This window comes from Pogonomyrmex barbatus, unplaced genomic scaffold, assembly GCF_055798465.1.
Source record: "Pogonomyrmex barbatus isolate J1 unplaced genomic scaffold, ASM5579846v1 scaffold2, whole genome shotgun sequence".
Taxonomy (NCBI): Eukaryota; Metazoa; Arthropoda; class Insecta; order Hymenoptera; family Formicidae; genus Pogonomyrmex; species Pogonomyrmex barbatus.
In genome coordinates this window covers 25,545,448-25,563,672 of record NW_028297116.1, presented here as the reverse complement: position 1 = coordinate 25,563,672, position 18,225 = coordinate 25,545,448, and the positions used below count along the sequence as shown (strand labels likewise).

Genomic DNA, 18,225 nt, shown 5'->3' with positions numbered 1-18,225 from the left:
TTCTCGCCTGGCATTATTATATTATTGTTCGATTTATTGCAAAAATAAAATCTATTTAAAAATAATTTACAATATAAAATGATTTAATAAAATCAATACATCCTTTTTACGAAGTAAAAATAAAAAATATAAAAACACAGATTTGTGTAATTTACATATAAACAAGCTTCTATATTATGTGTATATATAATATACATAACATATTTATATTATACATAATTTATTTAGTATCAATTGATATATCAGGTTTCATACGATTAAAGGTGTACGTTAATAAATGAAGATCTTGCAAAAGTTTTGTTAATCTTTTAAAGTGCCTATCAGTATAAGGAATCGTAGTTTCTAAAGTGGAAGATAAATTTGACATCTGCAGTTCTTGTGTTTCAAGTTCTGTTATCAAGGTATTTATAACCATCTAAAAATAAAAAATTAAAATTACAAAAGGAGTATTCAAAGATACAGATATTTTCCTTAGTAGAAATTATTAAAAATTAAAATAATTCATAGAAAAATAATTCAAAGCATAAAATTTTTATTATATAATTGAAACTATCCGATCTTTAAATAGTAAATTATTAATTATCGTACCTGAGCAGCATGTGAGTTTCGACTATTTGTATTCCAAGTAACTGCACATCTGAGAAGAGCTTCTTTGCGGATTGGTTTCAATTCTTTTATTATTTCTACAAATTTGTTTTGCTTCTTCAATATAGCTGTTATAAAAAAATTTTATAATCTTATAAAAATGTGCATATATATGTCACGCGCCACACATATTAATATATAAGATGATTCAAAATAACCATCAAAAGACATATTCCTAATCGTATTCTGAGACTTTTTCTTTGGCAAAAGTTGTCCGGGACTTAGTTTTTATGTTATAAAGAGAAATAGTACTACAGATTGATTGCAGGAAGTAAGCAGGAGCGGCACAACTCATCGTTACACGCGAGTGTTTATGTGAGGCGTCTATCGCTGATATAGAATAGAGAGAATACATGCATACAGAAGTATGCATAAGTATATATACATGTACTCTCTCTATTCTGTGTCTGATCGCGATATGCACCTCACGTAACACTCGCGTGTAATGATGAGTTGTGCCTCCCCCTCCCCCCCATCTCCTATATCCAACCTACATTACATTATTTCTCTTTAATTTAAAAACTAAGCTCCGGACAAACTTTTGCCAAAGAAAATGTCGTCTCAGAATATGATATTAAAGATATGTCCCTTGAAGGACGTATATTATTTTGAATCACCTTGTATAACCACATTAGATACAATGGTCATGTTCAGCAAAATGTTTTGAACTTTTATACTAAGATGAAATGAACTTTTAGATCTAGAAAAATAATTGAATCTCAACAGAAAATCTTCAATAGTTATAAAATTAACATTCTACTGAATGTAACCAATGATACATTAGTTACTGTCCAATACAAATAATAATACCTTCTACAATCTTAAGAACTTGTAATGGTCGCTCCAGTTTTAGAGCCAATTGTAACGCAGCCTGAAGTTCTTCGGCTTTAAGTAAATTTGCCAATTTTTGCTCCTCAAGCGCGAGCTGCGCTTTTTCCAATGCTTCTCGCGTTTTCCTCTCTTCAGTTACATCTCTCCAAAATACCAGCAATGAATCGCTACCACCACTGATAATATTTTTTTGATCCTTAGTGACTACAAGAAATATTATACGAGAAACAATATTATACATGTTTATTCCGATTGCATTTTTATACACGTGATAAACAACTCACCTGCGAGCGTCCAAACATGACTTTCATGTTGATTCAATGTAGTTACGCATTCAGATGTTTTGATATTCCACAATTTTAGAAGACCGTCTCCGCCCGATGTAATTAACTGCATACCGCGCGACAGAAACTCTCCCCTTAAAACGGAAGATTCATGGCCTTCAAATGTCTACGACAAGAACGAGAACAATTAGATTACAATTAGATCTATGAATATCAAAAGAGCTAATTCATTTTTCCATCTAATAACCTTCAAACAATTGAGATCTGTTAAAGACCATAGTTTCATAGTACAATCGGCGGATGTTGTTAAAAGCACTTGATCAATCGGCGAGAATCGAACACACCACACGCCTCTTCGATGACCATGAAATACGCCAAGCAATTGCAAAGTCTCTGTAGACCATAACTACAGATAATCATTATATTAATTCTTGGATAGATTTTTATAATTTTAGAGTTATTCATAGTGTAGGATAAGTTTAATTTATGTAATAATATACCTTTGCAGTCTTATCTTGCGACGCTGTAGCAATTAGTTTATCATTCGGCGAGATAGTTACACAGTTCATCTCCTTTTGGTGCGCTAATATTGTGTGACTTACATTTAATGATAAAACTTGATCTGTAAATATCAAACATCATCTAAACACATAAGTACACATAACATATACACACGCACGGATGGACGCACATAAGAATGATTCAAAATAATGTGTTTGTATATGTATATGTATACACGTTGCGTGTGCGTATGTGTGCATGCGTGAGTGTAATACAAAAAAATATATATATATATATATGGTGTGTGTATGTATATATGTACGTGTGTACGTATGTGCGTGTGTTACATCATTTTGAAATTTCTGATGCAAATTTTAAAACTGTAACTAATATTCATTAATGCAATTATCTGAATTAAAGTACAATACAAAATAGCTATATTATTTAGAAGTAAATACATTCATATAACAAATCAGGCTTTATTTTATATATATAAGTTCATTTAAGAAATTATATACTGTCTAACTTACTATATGATTCAAGATTGTTGGGTAATTCCCATAGTTTCAAACACGAGTCTTGAGCAACAGTGGTGAAGAACTTTGTTGTTATTTGAGATATTGCAACAGAACTAATTGAGGCTGTATGCCTAACAGCATATCCAATACAAAACATTCTTGTCGTTTCTTTATCTAGTAGCCATACACGGACACTATTGTCCTATAAATAGTAATTTTACAAAACATGTTATATTAATTATTATTATACATTATTAATTATTATTATACATTATTATAAAAATTACAACAAAAAAATATATATACCTTGGATGAAGATACAAGTAGATTTACATTTGCTGGAGTCGTAGCGAGAGCCAAAACACTGTCAGTGTGACCACACACTAATTGACAATTCATAGAGACGATCTCATAAAGTTTTATGTCAGAACTATTGGTTGCAAGTGCAATATGACTATCGCTATTTCCAAGATATACGATGTCTAGAATTTCATCGCTATAGCCCACCAACTTATATATAGATTGAATTAGTATCTATGTACAAATTATTTCATATAATTTTACACAAAATGTACTAACCTGCTTTTTGCATTCGAACAACTCTAACGAATGGATGATTATGTTATGATCAACAGATATTACTGCAAAGATGTTATGAATGCTGTTATAAAGTAAATGCGTGATCGATAAACCTCCTTCTTCTTTAGCCGCTGGTACCAGGGAATTATCTTGCTCATAAATTTGTCTGCCTGTTGTCATCTCCCAGATTTTAACAACCCCTAGAACATTTTTGTATTAAATCATACATTCTTTGTTACCTTTTATATATATATATATATCTAGAAGTATAAATTGTATATCTGAACTATTAATATACCTTTCTCACCAGCCGAAACGACATAAATACCGTCGCTTTTGCGTGATGTAATAAATGTTGGTAGATGTTTTGCAGATATTATAAAAGTTCCCTCAATTCCTTCGTATACTGGTAAAATGCGTATTGATGTTCCTTTTGATATATCCCATAAGATCAAAACTCGATCTCTTCCTGAACTATATGTTTATATATATATATATATACACACACACACACACACACACACACACACACACACACACATACACACATATATATACATATATGTTTTACAGTGCCTCTATTTATATGACAATATTTATCTCACTGAATTTCTTTATTACCTGATTAAATAATTTTCATTCTCATGAAAATTAAGTGACGTAACTGTACTAAAGTGTCCAGAAAGAATAATCTTTTCCTGTCCAGTAGAAATATTCCAACCATAAATTTTTGTATTATCACCAGCGCCAAAAAGAAGCGGATGTTTATTTTCTTTATTTGGGTGAAATTCCAATACACTAAAGAAAAATAAAAGTAACACAATTAACTTTAGGTAATATATTTTATTTTGTGTTTATTATGTACACAATTACCTAATTACCCCCTGTATTCCTTTGAGACTATGTATACATGCATGATGTTGTAAATTCCATAATCTAACAGTACTGTCACTTCCACCTGATGCCATTAGAATACTATTATTCGACAAAGTTATTCGTATCACAGGTCCTTTATGAATAGACTTCCATAATTTTGTTATTGTACTAGCTATAATAAAAGTATAAATTAAACAAATATATAGAGATAAAGTCAATACAAAAGCAAAACAAATTTTAATCTGATTAATTACTTTTCAAATTCCATAATTTAAATAGTCCACTTTTATGATGAGTGATTATGCTTGTATCTTCATTACAAAGAGTAAAACAATTTATCGTATCTTTTTCCTGATCAGCTTCTGTTAAACCCAATGATGATATTACAGAACCTTTATTCAAAGAGAGTACAGATACAGTGCCTCCTTTCTGACAAAATAGGTTTTCTGCATTTTTACTCCACTATGATGAAAAAATGCATTATAGATACAAAGAACAGATAAATTCTTTTATGTCTATTTCTATTAATACCTATTAATTCTATTATTATATTTATTAATTTACTATTAATTTTATTCTTTATTTTTTCTAATTCTTAAAATTAAAAGAAAATAAGGAATGAGGAAAACTGATTGATCTATATTAGTAAAAATGGACACTAAAAACTTACTTGTATATTGCCGCCAGTATAAAACGCTCCATGTTTGCATTCTATCTCAAATCTACAAATATAACATAAAAATAATTATGGAAGTAAAACGGCAGTTGTCGAAAACAAAACTACAGAAATAATTTACTTTATAAATTTATAATACGGTAAAACAATACTCACGCTTCTTTAAGATTAATTTTGCTCATTTCTATTATAATTTAATTCAGTGAAGATAAATAGATTTTTTCATTAAATTAAATATCTGCACATACCAATTTATCGTGAATTCAGAAATAAAATTAAACGCACGTGTAGATATAACTGGATGTACAATGAAAAACACAGACAATAGGAACAGGGAACAGGGAACAAGCAACAGATTTTGACCAATCAGAAATATTTCCGATATTCTTCACAGCTTCTGATTGATCGAAAGCTGTTGCCTGTTGCTATTTCCTGTTCCTGTTTTCTATGACTGTTTTCCAACAAAGTATACAGATAAAACAGTGCTACAATGAGATTTTAAGGCGTAAGTTTAAGAAATTGGCCAATCATAATCGATTTATAGAAGAATAACTGATTGGCCAATTTCTTAGTGTCGATCCACAATAGGTGATTTAAGCTTTAAGAAATAAAAAATTGACCAATCATAATCGAATATGAAAAGAAAATCGCTTACGATAGATCAATTTCTTACGGCTTAAAGATTAAATATTTATTGTGAACCGACACTTAAGCGGCGTCTACAATAAGATTTTAAGACATAAGACTTAAGAAATTGGCCAATCATAATCGATTTATAGAAGAATAATCGATTATGGTTAGCCAATTTCTTAAGTCTTAAAGTCTCATTGTCACACTACTTAAGTGTCGGTTCACAATAGGTAATTTAAACTTTAAGAAATAAAAAAATTGGCCAATCATAATCGAATATGAGAAAAATAATCGACTATGATTACTTCGTAAAGCTTAAATTACCTATTGTGGACCGATACTAATTTGATTTCCTTACTGCTTTAGCGTTTTTCCTTGGAACGCACTGAGAGCGTGCTTGATATAGCCTTACACTAATTGCGTGTGAGTGCTGCACTGTGCTCATGTGGTGTATGTACACACATTTCATGCTATCGTATTTATTTCAGCCCACAAAGTTGCGGCAGTTTTAAGTTGCATAGAATCTGTATTCGAAAAAATAATATAAATAAATATATAAATAAATTTAATAATAATTTTAATTATAATAATTAATTAATTAATTACTTTAATTTTTTTATTTAATAATAAATTGATCATCGTCTTCTTCACTTCATGAAGATAATATATCAATACAATTCATTATTACGCTAAAGTTTTGCTCCTGGTTGACTTCCATGTTTACAATTTAAATTTATATGTTACACTCGCTTCACACCGTCTGTTTGAGACGGTGTAGCAAAATCACACTGTGTGCATAAAACTTGTATTACATTGCAGTCACGGAAATACATTACACCGAATAAGTTCGCCCGCCACCAGCCATGGAAACATGCTACACTGTCCGAGCGTTGCACTAGTGAGCGGTAGTGCAACAAAAGGAAAACGCTATAAGTCTTACTGCTCAAGTTTTTTTATGTGCTATGGCCCTGCACGGCTCAACACAGTGGTCTAGTTTCCACTGATTAATTTGCTTCTAATACGATTTGTATACACTTGATCCAAGAAGTATGCCGGTTCAAAGAATTATTATTTTAAATTGTTTGTATTTCGTATGAAGAGTTTTGAAGTGCAATTGAAAAGGTTTGTGAGTCATTCAGTTAATTGTAATTAATAATTAATCATTTTTATACCATGTACTTAGCCCGAGAAATTAATCGAAGATAGATTGGACAATATTCTTGTATGGAATTGTTTATATTTTATATAATCGATGGAAACGCGACAAATTGCGCTCATTTCAATTCCGCTTCGAGCCACAAATCTTTACTTCCGATGAAAATAGCATATTAAATTTGGTCCATACCAAAATAGATTTGAATTGACTTCGATCGAAATTAGACCACGAAGATTTCCTCACCCTTAAAATAAAGAAGGACTATGAATATAACGGGTATACATGATTCTAACTTGCAATAGAGTTATGTATTGCGCGTTACTCTTCCATTTGAATCCCAAAATAATAATAAACTAATAAATATGCTAATATACTAATAAATACTAATATTAATATTAGTAAATATTACAGGTTCATTATATCGTTTAAAATTTTAATTATGGTCATGCAAACTCATAAGATTGATTTTTAAGGTTAATCTACATGCTTTTTGCATTTTGTTTTGTGTCCTTTTTGTTTTGTTGTCTCTTGTATTTTGCTTTTTGTATTTTTGTCGTATAAAGCTGAGAAACATTGCCATCTATAATTAGTCTTTTCTGAATTTTCGAAAAAAAATGTTACTTCATATCATCCAATCATGAACCAATTACAGATTGATATTCATAGTCTGTTCTTATATTACGATCAGTTTAAATTGTAAGAATTAGACGACCGTAAGCGGTCATGAAAGAGATTCGGAATATAAACAGCTAACAGAGAAGAGCCGTTGTGGTCGTGCAGACTAAGTGTCGGATTGGTAGACGAGGGATCCCGAGTTCAAATCCAGTCGGTCTCCGTTAATTTTTTTCGAATCTAATAGATATCTTTCAATCTCAGAAGTGGGATTCAGCCTATGTTACCTCAGAGAAGATTCAGCCTATGTTACCTGACAAGTCGATCGTTCAGGAGTGAACGGAAAAAGTCGGGGGTAGTACTTCAAAGTCGTGTCGGTCGTTCAAGAGAAATGAACGGGAAAAAAGTCATGGAATAGTACTCCAAAGGAGTCGTGTCGGTCGTTCAAGAAAGTGATCGAAAGTCGGGAGCAGAAGCTCCAAGTTTCGGATAAAAATCCGATAGAGGAAGACTCGGTACATTCGGGACGAATGTAATACCAGAATGGCCGAACTGTAAGAATTGGACGACCGTAAGCGGGTCATGAAAGAGATTCGGAATATAAACAGCTAACAGAGAGGAGCCGTCATGGTCGTGCAGACTAAGTGTCGGATTGGTAGACGAGGGATCCCGAGTTCAAATCCAGTCGGTCTCCGTTAATTTTTTCCGAATCTAATAGATATCTTTCAATCTTAGAAGTGGGATTCAGCCTATGTTACCTCAGAGAAGATTCAGCCTATGTTACCTGACAAGTCGATCGTTCAAAAGTGAACGGAAAAGTCGGGGGTAGTTCAAATCCAGTCGGTCTCCGTTAATTTTTTCCGAATCTAATAGATATCTTTCAAAATAAAAATTTTAGATGCCGATACAGCATTCTTATTAGCGAGTAAAAAAAATTTGCGAATAATTCACCCATTTGAATTTCATCATTTTTTTATCTGATATATTATTATTAAATTATATCGTACTTTATATTCACCTCGCAATATCGTCGTTGTGTCGTATTTAATAAGATGTTTCTTTGTTTTCTGTCGCCCGAGATAAAAGTTGACGAATTTCAAAAGAAACAAGAAACATGAGACAAGAAACATGATTGTCAATAAAACAATACATGAAGAAGCATGAAAAAGCAAAGGCAAAAAGCAAAAAGCAAGAAATAGGAAACAAAGAGCACATTATAGATTAACCTTTAATATCTTATCAATATCTATGGTTACACGGCACATCCAGTGGGTGCATTCGTTTATGCAGTCACTACCGCAGATGTCGTTCGTTTACGCGGGGATGTATCTCATCTGTGCAGCTATCTCGGAAGTCCTGCTTTGGATATTTTAAATGCTTTGCTTGTAGTACTGCGTAAACGAACACCAAAATGAATTTTATTAGAATAAGAAGCGAAAAGGATCAAAAATAAATAATTGATATAAATAAAATAAGAATAATAAGATATAATTAAAATAAAAATAAGATAAAATAAAAAATAAGAATAAAATAAGAAAAAATAGGAATAAAAATAAGAAGAAATAAGAAAAAATAAAAATAATAAAATATAATTCACAAAAAATTAATATCTAACTTTTAAGTAAAATTCATAGATTAAATATTTTTTATGATATCCATTATTTATATCAATTAAATTTAATATCAATAAAATATTATCTTTTATACAATAAAAAAAGCTCGATTTCTATTGGAAGATACGATCCGTTATTCACGCAGTTATTCGATAAATTTCGATCACGTGACAAGCAGATGAGAAAGCAGTGGATGCACAAAACACTGTGTAAACGAATGCACCCAGCCTATTTTCTCTAATTTCTTAACGACACTTTCATTAGTGTCTGTCCATAAGTGTCGGTCCACAATAGATGATTTAAGCTTTAAAAAGTAAGAAATTGACCAACTATAATCGAATATGAAAAGAATACTCGACTATGATTAGTCAATTTCTTACGGCTTAAAGATTAAATACTTATTGTGGACCGACACTAATAGGTGATTTAAGCTTTAAGAAGTAAGAAATTGACCAATTATAATCGAATATGAAAAGAATAATCGATTATGATTGGTCAATTTCTTATGGCTTAAAGATTAAATACTTATTGTGGACTGACACTAACGACACTGTCGTTAAAAAGTCAAAGAATAGACTTACAGGTATATAAGTGTCGGTTCACAATAAGTATTTAATCTTTAAATCATAAGAAATTGATCAATCATAGTCGATTATTCTTTTCATATTCAATTATAATTGGCCAATTTCTTACTTCTTAAAGCTTAAATCATCTATTGTGGACCGACACTAAGATCTTTGATAAATACCAGCCTTAAAGTGTTAACTTTACGCCCTTTTTATTTGTAGATTATAAGTTTATATTATAAAATTATGTAATAAAATATATATTTTATCATAATTTTTTTAGTATAAAATTATTATAATATATTGCAAAAAATAATCGACGATGTCACTCTCCTTCGCTCTTGCGCTCCATTCATACATGTACGTATATAGATACATACATAAAATCATTATAAAATAAAATTTTTTATTTTTACGTTTCTGAAAAAAGTTACAAAAACGCTTTGTTTAAGCATCTCTCATTTCCCCATAATATATTGCTTGGAAAAACTATAAAGAAATTTTTAACAGAAATATATATATATATATATATATATATACACAAAATTATTAATACATGGATACGAAATGTACAACTATAATTAAGGTAAAAAAATTTGCGTACATTTTTCTATTAACCGTTTTCATCAAATTATTTAAAAATCATGTTGATTTTAATGTAAAAAAAAATTAATTTCTTAATGACATAATACTAAGGCTGTTGAAAAAATTGTTGAAGCTTTGAGACAAAGATAAAAGAGGAGCTCTTTATCTATTTTTATTTAGTATTAAAGAAACTTAAAGAAAATTAAGAAATATGAGCAAAACTTGTAATAATATCAGTATGATTAAAAAATGTATGTAAAAAAATATGTGTTAGTACAAATAGAAAATAGTTATATTCTCTGCATTTCTTATTTGTACAGCCTTACAGAACAAGACAAACATCAAATGATAAATTAATAATAAAAACTATTATTTAGGTATCTTATGCATTAACATGGACATTTCTTGCAAGTTATTATTTTGCATGGGGTAATAATGAGCCTAGTATAGTTGTGGCACCTATTGACGAATCTGGTTGGAGCACAGATAGACTTTTTGCAAACGAAATAATGATTCGAAGAGCAACAACATAAGGAGAAACATAAAAATATATTTCTTATGGATAGAAACAAAATAAAATTTTTTATTTTTTTATTTATATCAACTTTATAATTTTCATTTTCCATTTCCAATCAAAGCTATGAAAATAACAGATTAATTTTAAGAATACTTGCACAAAATCTAATGTATAAATAAATATCTTTGCAATCCTCAACCTTGTACAATATTTAACTATATTGACATGTACAATGTAATTATATTTGCCATTTATATTTTATATTTTTTATGTAGTATCATTTATATACATATACATAAAAATATGTATACGCACACGCGTACGCACGCACATATATGTATCATGTATATATATGAAATCAATAGTTATTAATAACAATTTATACAATCTATACTATCTATACAATTCTACTAACTTTTATTATTAATTAGGATATTTTGTTAATAGATTTTGTTTCGTTTTTGCCATTCTCTCGATCATTTTGAAGCTGCGCTTGCCACATTGCGTGATAAACATTACCATGTGAAATTAATTCTTCATGTTTGCCTCTTTCAATTATTTCACCATCTTTCAAAACGAGGATTTCATCCGCGTGAATTATAGTAGATAATCTATGCGCTACAATAATGGTAGTTCGTCCAGCGCATATTCTATTTAACGCTGCTTGTATATTACGCTCTGCTTGTGTATCCAAAGCACTTGTAGCCTCGTCAAGAAGTACTATCTTTGGCGCTTTTAATATTGTGCGTGCAATAGCAACGCGTTGTTTTTCACCGCCGCTTAATCTAAGGCCTCTTTCACCCACCTAAAAAATAAAAAATAAAATAAACAACTGTTTAAGTTGGAAATTAAATGTAGGATATTAAGAGAAAACATATACTATTTATCCTATTTAAGCCAAACTTTGACAAACCTGTGTTTCGTAACCTTGCGGAAATGTAAGAATTCTTTCATGAATATCCGCATGTTGTGCAGCAGCAATTATATCTGCTTCTGGTGCATCAATACGACCGTATTGGATATTATATCTTATAGTATTGTTAAACAAGACTGTATCTTGTGGTACAACACCTACAAATTATAAAATTGTCTCAAGATAAATATGTTATTAAATATGTTTAATTTGATCGATAATAATGAAAGATTTTAATATGAACCTACCTATGTTACTTCTGAGAGACTCCTGCTTAACAGTCTTTATGTTTTGCCCATCGATTAAAATCGCACCCTGTTCTACATCATAAAAGCGAAATAATAATCTCATTATGGTACTTTTTCCAGCACCAGACGGACCAACTAGTGCTATTGTTTTTCCCGCAGGTACGATAAAACTAATATTTCTAAGTACGAGTTTCTCGGGAGTGTAACCAAACGATATATTTGAGAATTCCACTTGTCCATGCTTGACGTCTAATAATTCAGCTCCTGGTGCGTCTATCACCTCTTGCTCTTGTCTAAGTAGTTCAAACATATTTTCCATGTCAACAAAATTCTTTTGAATAGCCCTTTGGATAAAAAAATTATTCAAATTAACAATATGCTTAAAATGATGAGTCATAAAAGCTTATATAAGCTCATTTTTTTAAACATATGTATTACCTATAATATGTGCCAAACCAGTTTAATGGTACATACAGCTGTATTATATAACTAGCAAATAAGACATAGTCGCCTATTGTTAAGCCTTGATGAGCGACGACCTAAGAGAAAATTAATTTATCTCTGTATATATTTCATTAAAAATTTTTAAAATTACAATCATTGTAATGATTTGTATTTATGATTTTTAAGCACTAACCATATGTAAACATAGTAATGAGCCAGATAACAAACCACCACAAACAATTATATTTTGTAAAGTATTTAAAATATTCAATGTAATCATTGATTTCCATTCTTGTATTTGGAACTCCAAAATCGCCTTTCTATAACTTTCTACTTCGTATGCTTCGGCGCCATAATACTTGACCGTTTCAAAATTCAATAAACTATCGACGCTGCGCGCTTTTTGCGCATTGTCAGCTAAATTCATCCGTCTTTGGAATTTTGTACGCCATTCCGTAACCGCGATCGTGGCAGCTAAATGATAGACAAAATATCAATAAAGAAAACAATTAAATAGGTACCTTATGCAATTAAGAGAGACAATAATTCATTTGCTGTTACAATCTTACATTCAATTTTAATCTATTTCTTAAATCTTGTCTGAATATTATCCGAACATTATCAAATTTCACTAATTGTAAGGTTTCTACTATTATTGTTACTATTATTACTCTGCTATCCATATTCATTATACTTACCAATATAAAGAGCCATAGTTGTAAAAATAATAAGACCAAACCATTTATTAAATGCACTGATAAAAAACACAACGGCTACAATAATATCGATAATAGTTGGTAGAATTGAGAAAAGAATATAATTAAGTAAATTATTGATCGAATCTGTACCACGATCCATGATTCTTAATACTTCGCCAGTCTTCCTTCCAAGATGCCAACGCAAGCTCAATTCATGTAAATGTCTAGAAAAGGAATATTATATTTAAAATCATAAAAATAAATTTTATTATAATTATGTAAAAAAGTTAAATTTGTATTTGCAATACCAATGTAAAAAGATCAAAAACATACAATCAAAGTTTAAGTGTTCTAATATTATAATAAGTCCTTAATTTTTTATAATATAAATTCTATTGTGCCTATATATAGGTAGTTGATATTGTAATTGATAAGTTATATATGTAATTGAAGAAAATGATGCAACAATATTTTCCATGCAATTTGTAAAAAAATTTTTTTCATAATATAACTGTAACACACCTGAATAATTCCACTTCAACTTCACGTGTAGTATATTGCTGAATACGAATCCAAAGAAAAGATCTTAAATTATTCAATAAACCCATACCTCCTGTACCACCACCTTGTAAAAATTTGAATGTTACATATATCAATACTATATCCCACCTACAAGTAACAATTATTAATTATTGATACATTAATGTAAATCAGAATGAAAAATGAAAAACTTAATCATGTACCTAAATTCTACAGGAACAATTGTAACACTATCCACAATTTTTTTATTATAAATTGGCACGTAAAGATTTATTAAACGTCCAAATAGCAGCAACATGAAGCAAAATATTACTTTCAATTGAAGTAAAAAATCAGACTTTGGCCATAAAAATGGTGCCAAAGTTTTGGTCTTATACCACAGATTTGTCCAAGTGGAAGCATTATCTGATATCTACAAATATTTTCATGTAAATTAATATTTTTTCATTATATGCTAATTTCTCTCTCTCTCTCTCTCACACACACACACACACACACACACACACACACACATATATGCGCGCGTGCGTGTATACAAGCATATATGCATATAGGTACACCTAAATATAATTATATATCACTTACCCTTTGATAATATCGTGATCGTGTAGTCGAATCATGAAGCGTGTGATACTCTGAATCAAAATTATTAGCAATGCCCGGAGCTCGTAAACCAAGGGCAAAAATCAATAAATTACTAGCATATCGTAAAACAAATAAAGCCATTTCGATCTGATCTGTCAAGCTTTAAAGCAATGTCAAAATTAGATAAATTAGATAAATTAGATAAATTAAATAAATTAAATAAGTTATATTATTATCAGAAATTTTTTTTTATAAAATGAACCTACGAGTTCAAATGAAACCACCATTCGAGTTTTCCAATATTGATTAAGACAAGATTTTCAGCAACAAATGCTAATGTCCAGAAGCCTAGTAATACTAATCCATGTCCATGTGGTGGTACACTTGGCAATAATTTATGTCTTTCAACTTTCAGTATATAAATTGAATATGGATAAACAATTATCGTCAATATACTTGTTAATATCTGCAAAAATACTGATGCTTGTTATTAAATCTATCAGAGAAAGAAATCTAAAAATGATCATTTTGACCGTGAACAGATATCTCTAAAAACCTATACATTTTGTGATAATCAATTATAATAAAGAAAATGCATAGCTTCTTAAAAAGGATGTTATTACATATTGCAAATCTCCATTCTTTTGAACAGCAACTATATGTTTTCTTTACACCAATTGATTCTCATTATTCTATATATCAAAGTATCAAGATATAGTTGTCAAAAAATGAATAGTTTACAAGATATTTTATGTCATATTGCACATCAAATTCAAACCTCACAATTCAGAAAGTACTTAATAAAAAAAACTTTATTATAGTGTTTTGAAAAGTTGATCCTTATATGACCTTGATACTTATATCCAAGGTTAAACCAATAGCATCATCTTATGTCATCCTTGAAGTCATAAAACTTTTATACGAGACATTTTTCGATACAAATCTTGGTTTTCAAAAGAAATCAATACATCACTTATTACTTACTCAAAACGACTCTTATATATGTATGACAGCTATATATATTTATGAATCTTCCTGATAATATATTCTTATAATGTTCTTATAATGTTCTTATAATATTTAATGTGTTAACGTGTGTTAAATGTAAACACACTAGTTTTGAAGTCTATCATTGTTCATTCAGAAACAAAATAATTTTTTTTCAAAGCGTTCAAACCTATTTTATTATTTTTGGAAGGTTTCTTGAGGATAAAGTAAGCTTTCTCTCATGAATATTTAGATTTCTGAAATGATAATTATATAGGTTTTTCCATTCATAGTCAAAATGAACCATCTTTAAACTCCTTCCTTTATTTTTGCTTTTCAAGTAAGATATATAATTTTTCTTTTTGATTTGGAAACCTTTAATCAAATATCCAAATAAGTTAGAAAAATAAATGGTCAGAAATATTATATAAATAAGAAACTTTTAATTTTTCACATAAAACAAATTTGTACCATATGCAAGTTCTTACCATGTATCCATAAACCATTCCATCATCCAAGATTGTAGCCTGTAGAATTATTCTGATTATACTTAAAAAGGGAACAAAATATAAAACAAATTTCTGCAAATTATATAATTTGCTTTTTGGCAATGTATTCTCATCAGCTTCTGTCCCATATTTGTGATATATCCAAAGTTGAATAGATCCAAATACTATCAGATATAAAGAAATTATACTGATACAAACAGTATCCATAAAGCATTTAGACATCCCATGATTTACCCAAATATCAGTAAAAGTTATATTCGGTGGACAGTATCTCATTGTTATATCCATGTTAACTTTTAAATTATTAATAGTTTAAAATATTCAATATTGTTATATCATTTAACTCTCTCTCTCTCTCTTCTTAAACGACACATTATGATTCTTGGTTTATAGCTCAAAAATATGTATTGAAATTCAACGTATTTCATAGAACTTGAATGAACACATCTAAAACACAGTAATAGTTTTAAATTAACGCAATCTTGCAACAAAAACATACAATATTTCACATGAAAAATGAAAGGATTTTTACTTCGTTTCATGTTGTTTTAAAATTTAAGATTGAGATCAAACGAATCATACATACCGTAATTATCGTATTATTTGTATTAAACTAATGTTGTCGATATCATATATATATATATATATAAATATAAAATCAACATTAGCAATATTTGTCACAATCACAACTATAAATTACAGATATAAAAAAAGAAGACATGAAACTCTCTCTCTTTGATGTATGATAGCTGTACTAATTAAATAAAAATAATAATAATAATCTTTCTTTCTGTTTCTCTTTATCAATCTCAATCTTTCGGTTCAGATTTTTTCACAAAAAACGTACCGTCATTCCAAACTCATCCAAAGCCGGGTCTAGACTTTTAATTTGAGCTATGTTCCAAAATTGTTTAATTGTCTAAAAATGTATAATGTATGTAAATACATGAACTATAGATTTTCAACACAGTAAAATCGGCTACACACAGAACGCGGCAAAGCGGCAACGCGATAGCCAATAGCGTCTTGTTTTCTGATGTATAACGTCGTTGCATATTAGAAAACAAAACAGTGATTGGCTACCGCGTTGCCGCGTGTCGTGTTGCCGCGTCCTGTGTGCAGCCGGCTTAAGATTACGGTCAATATAACACTATGGGTGCGTTCCACTTATCGCTCGCAACGACCACGATCGCAATATTTACCGTTCCACTACCTTGCAGGCGCCGTAGGCGAAATCTTAAATGACCGCGCCGACCCACTTACGAACTGTGAGCGTCGTGGGCTTGTTGCGATTAATGACATCATTTATGACGTTCTGATCGCGACCACAATCTCGGTCATTATGTGGAACGGGTTTGCGAACGCTGCGAGCGTTGCAAGCGTTAAGTGGAACGCATCCTAAAGTGCATCCAGAAGCGCAACGAGCACAGTAAGCGCTCAGTGATTTTTCACTATGATTGATTTCTATACTTAGATTTAACGAAGATCTAGAGGCAAGGAATAATCATATCGAAAAAGCAGTGAGCGCTCACTGCACTTCTGGATGCACCCTATGTCACGTCTCGCGCGGCGCGTTTCTGGTTTCCTAGAGATTTTGAGCTAAAAATGATGATTTGTTTCTTAAATCAAATTTTACTTTACCATTATGATTTCTGTAGAGAGCGTCCCGTTTGACCACAATTGGACATAGCCACTTACAGCGACCGATGCCTGGAGATTTTCTACTGGATCAACCAATCAAATAATTTTATTTTAAATTGGCCAATCGGCAACGTGGGCAATCGGGCGCCACCCGTTATTATACTTAAAATTATCTGACGAACACAGTGAGTATAAGCATTAATGTTACATTTTCCTTATTTCAGAAATTACGGATTTTGTCATTTTAGTTTCCTAAAATCGGAAATAAATGTTCCTATTAAATTTTAATAAAATCTTTAAATTAAATAACATGCGTTTTGATTTCACATATTGGATTTAATTTTCCAAATGCTTATATACATACTGCATCCATAAGATTTCATAAGTTTCCGTAAATCTTGTAATTTATGACGAACACGAATATAGAGTGTCCGTAAAATATACTATATAAGTTATATTATATAAAATTTCATAAATTTCCGTAAATCTTGTAGTTTATGGCGAACACAAATATAGGATGTCCGTAAAATATACTATAGTAGGTGGTGTGTATTCTACAGGTGATATCTTTTTATGAGACCACATAGAACAAGGTATGAATGTATTCGTGTATGACTTAGTTTACACCCAGCCATTCTCGATTCACTTCGGAATGAAGTAATATTTCTTAAGTGTAAACGGATTAATTTCGATCCACTTTAATCCTCTTTTCTTAGCGGAGTAAAATCAATCCGGTGTACTCTCCCTAAATCCACTTCATTTTGAAGTGAACCTGAATTGGTTCATCAAAGTGAACCTGGACGGCTAAATGTAAACTAAGTCTTTGGCCCGTTCTTACGACTCATGATTCACGACACCGACACACAACACATTGTAGACGAGGCCTTAGCATTACAAAAGCTTCGAAGCGTTTGATTAACCAATCAAAACAAAAAATTTTATAAATTGACCAATCAAAAAATACTTTGAAGCATTTGTAGCACCAAGTGGCTGCACCCCGAATGAAGCTTGTATCAGAGAGAAGCCTGAGAGCGGACATGCCCGCGATTTAGCTGTAACTTTATTTTGAAG

General features: G+C 30.5%; 2 protein-coding genes and 1 long non-coding RNA gene across 5 annotated transcripts; 1 reads left to right on the top strand and 2 right to left on the bottom strand.

The window, feature by feature from the left end:
- Positions 1–141: 141 nt before the first annotated feature.
- On the bottom strand, positions 142–5,304 carry LOC105426137 (transducin beta-like protein 3). 2 transcript variants are annotated; one of them, XM_089076231.1, is made up of 15 exons: positions 5,067–5,304; positions 4,905–4,956; positions 4,489–4,696; positions 4,232–4,406; positions 3,980–4,156; positions 3,657–3,832; positions 3,359–3,558; positions 3,086–3,289; positions 2,792–2,981; positions 2,261–2,382; positions 2,008–2,166; positions 1,761–1,926; positions 1,456–1,680; positions 589–713; positions 142–415 (listed from the first exon to the last, which is right to left on the bottom strand). In XM_089076231.1, exons 1-15 carry the CDS (start codon positions 5,090–5,092, stop codon positions 221–223), a joined length of 2,400 nt encoding a protein of 799 aa, XP_088932357.1. In that variant the 5' UTR covers positions 5,093–5,304; the 3' UTR covers positions 142–220. The 2 variants fall into 2 exon arrangements, with proteins under 2 accessions (XP_088932357.1, XP_088932358.1); XM_089076232.1 differs by lacking the exons at positions 4,489–4,696; positions 4,905–4,956; positions 5,067–5,304 and having other exon boundaries at positions 4,240–4,405.
- Positions 5,305–9,853: 4,549 nt separating this feature from the next.
- LOC148936844 (uncharacterized) lies at positions 9,854–10,662 on the top strand. Its single transcript, XR_016139102.1, has 2 exons — positions 9,854–10,073; positions 10,450–10,662. It is a non-coding gene; the product is annotated as an uncharacterized LOC148936844 (long non-coding RNA).
- Hmt-1 (ABC transporter ATP-binding protein/permease Hmt-1) lies at positions 10,647–16,516 on the bottom strand. 2 transcript variants are annotated; one of them, XM_011637195.2, is made up of 12 exons: positions 16,361–16,516; positions 15,493–15,960; positions 14,284–14,483; positions 14,018–14,177; positions 13,636–13,844; positions 13,415–13,561; positions 12,893–13,116; positions 12,388–12,668; positions 12,189–12,289; positions 11,751–12,094; positions 11,503–11,660; positions 10,647–11,394 (listed from the first exon to the last, which is right to left on the bottom strand). In XM_011637195.2, exons 2-12 carry the CDS (start codon positions 15,799–15,801, stop codon positions 11,017–11,019), a joined length of 2,511 nt encoding a protein of 836 aa, XP_011635497.2. In that variant the 5' UTR covers positions 15,802–15,960; positions 16,361–16,516; the 3' UTR covers positions 10,647–11,016. The 2 variants fall into 2 exon arrangements, with proteins under 2 accessions (XP_011635497.2, XP_011635498.2); XM_011637196.3 differs by having other exon boundaries at positions 16,100–16,408.
- Between the last annotated feature and the right edge of the window lie 1,709 nt (positions 16,517–18,225).

Excerpts from the sequence above, each read along its gene's own strand:
- LOC105426137 (XM_089076231.1), bottom strand. The coding sequence starts at position 5,092 with ATGAGCAAAATTAATCTTAAAGAAGC. Across the intron at positions 2,982-3,085 it reads TACTTGTATCTTCATCCAAG|GACAATAGTGTCCGTGTATG; the intron begins GTATATATATTT and ends TACTATTTATAG. Across the intron at positions 1,927-2,007 it reads CAGATCTCAATTGTTTGAAG|ACATTTGAAGGCCATGAATC; the intron begins GTTATTAGATGG and ends TTCTTGTCGTAG.
- Hmt-1 (XM_011637195.2), bottom strand. The coding sequence starts at position 15,801 with ATGGATATAACAATGAGATACTGTCCACCGAATATAACTTTTACTGAT. Across the intron at positions 13,562-13,635 it reads ATTGTTCCTGTAGAATTTAG|GTGGGATATAGTATTGATAT; the intron begins GTACATGATTAA and ends TGTTACTTGTAG. Across the intron at positions 11,395-11,502 it reads CGCAAGGTTACGAAACACAG|GTGGGTGAAAGAGGCCTTAG; the intron begins GTTTGTCAAAGT and ends TTTATTTTTTAG.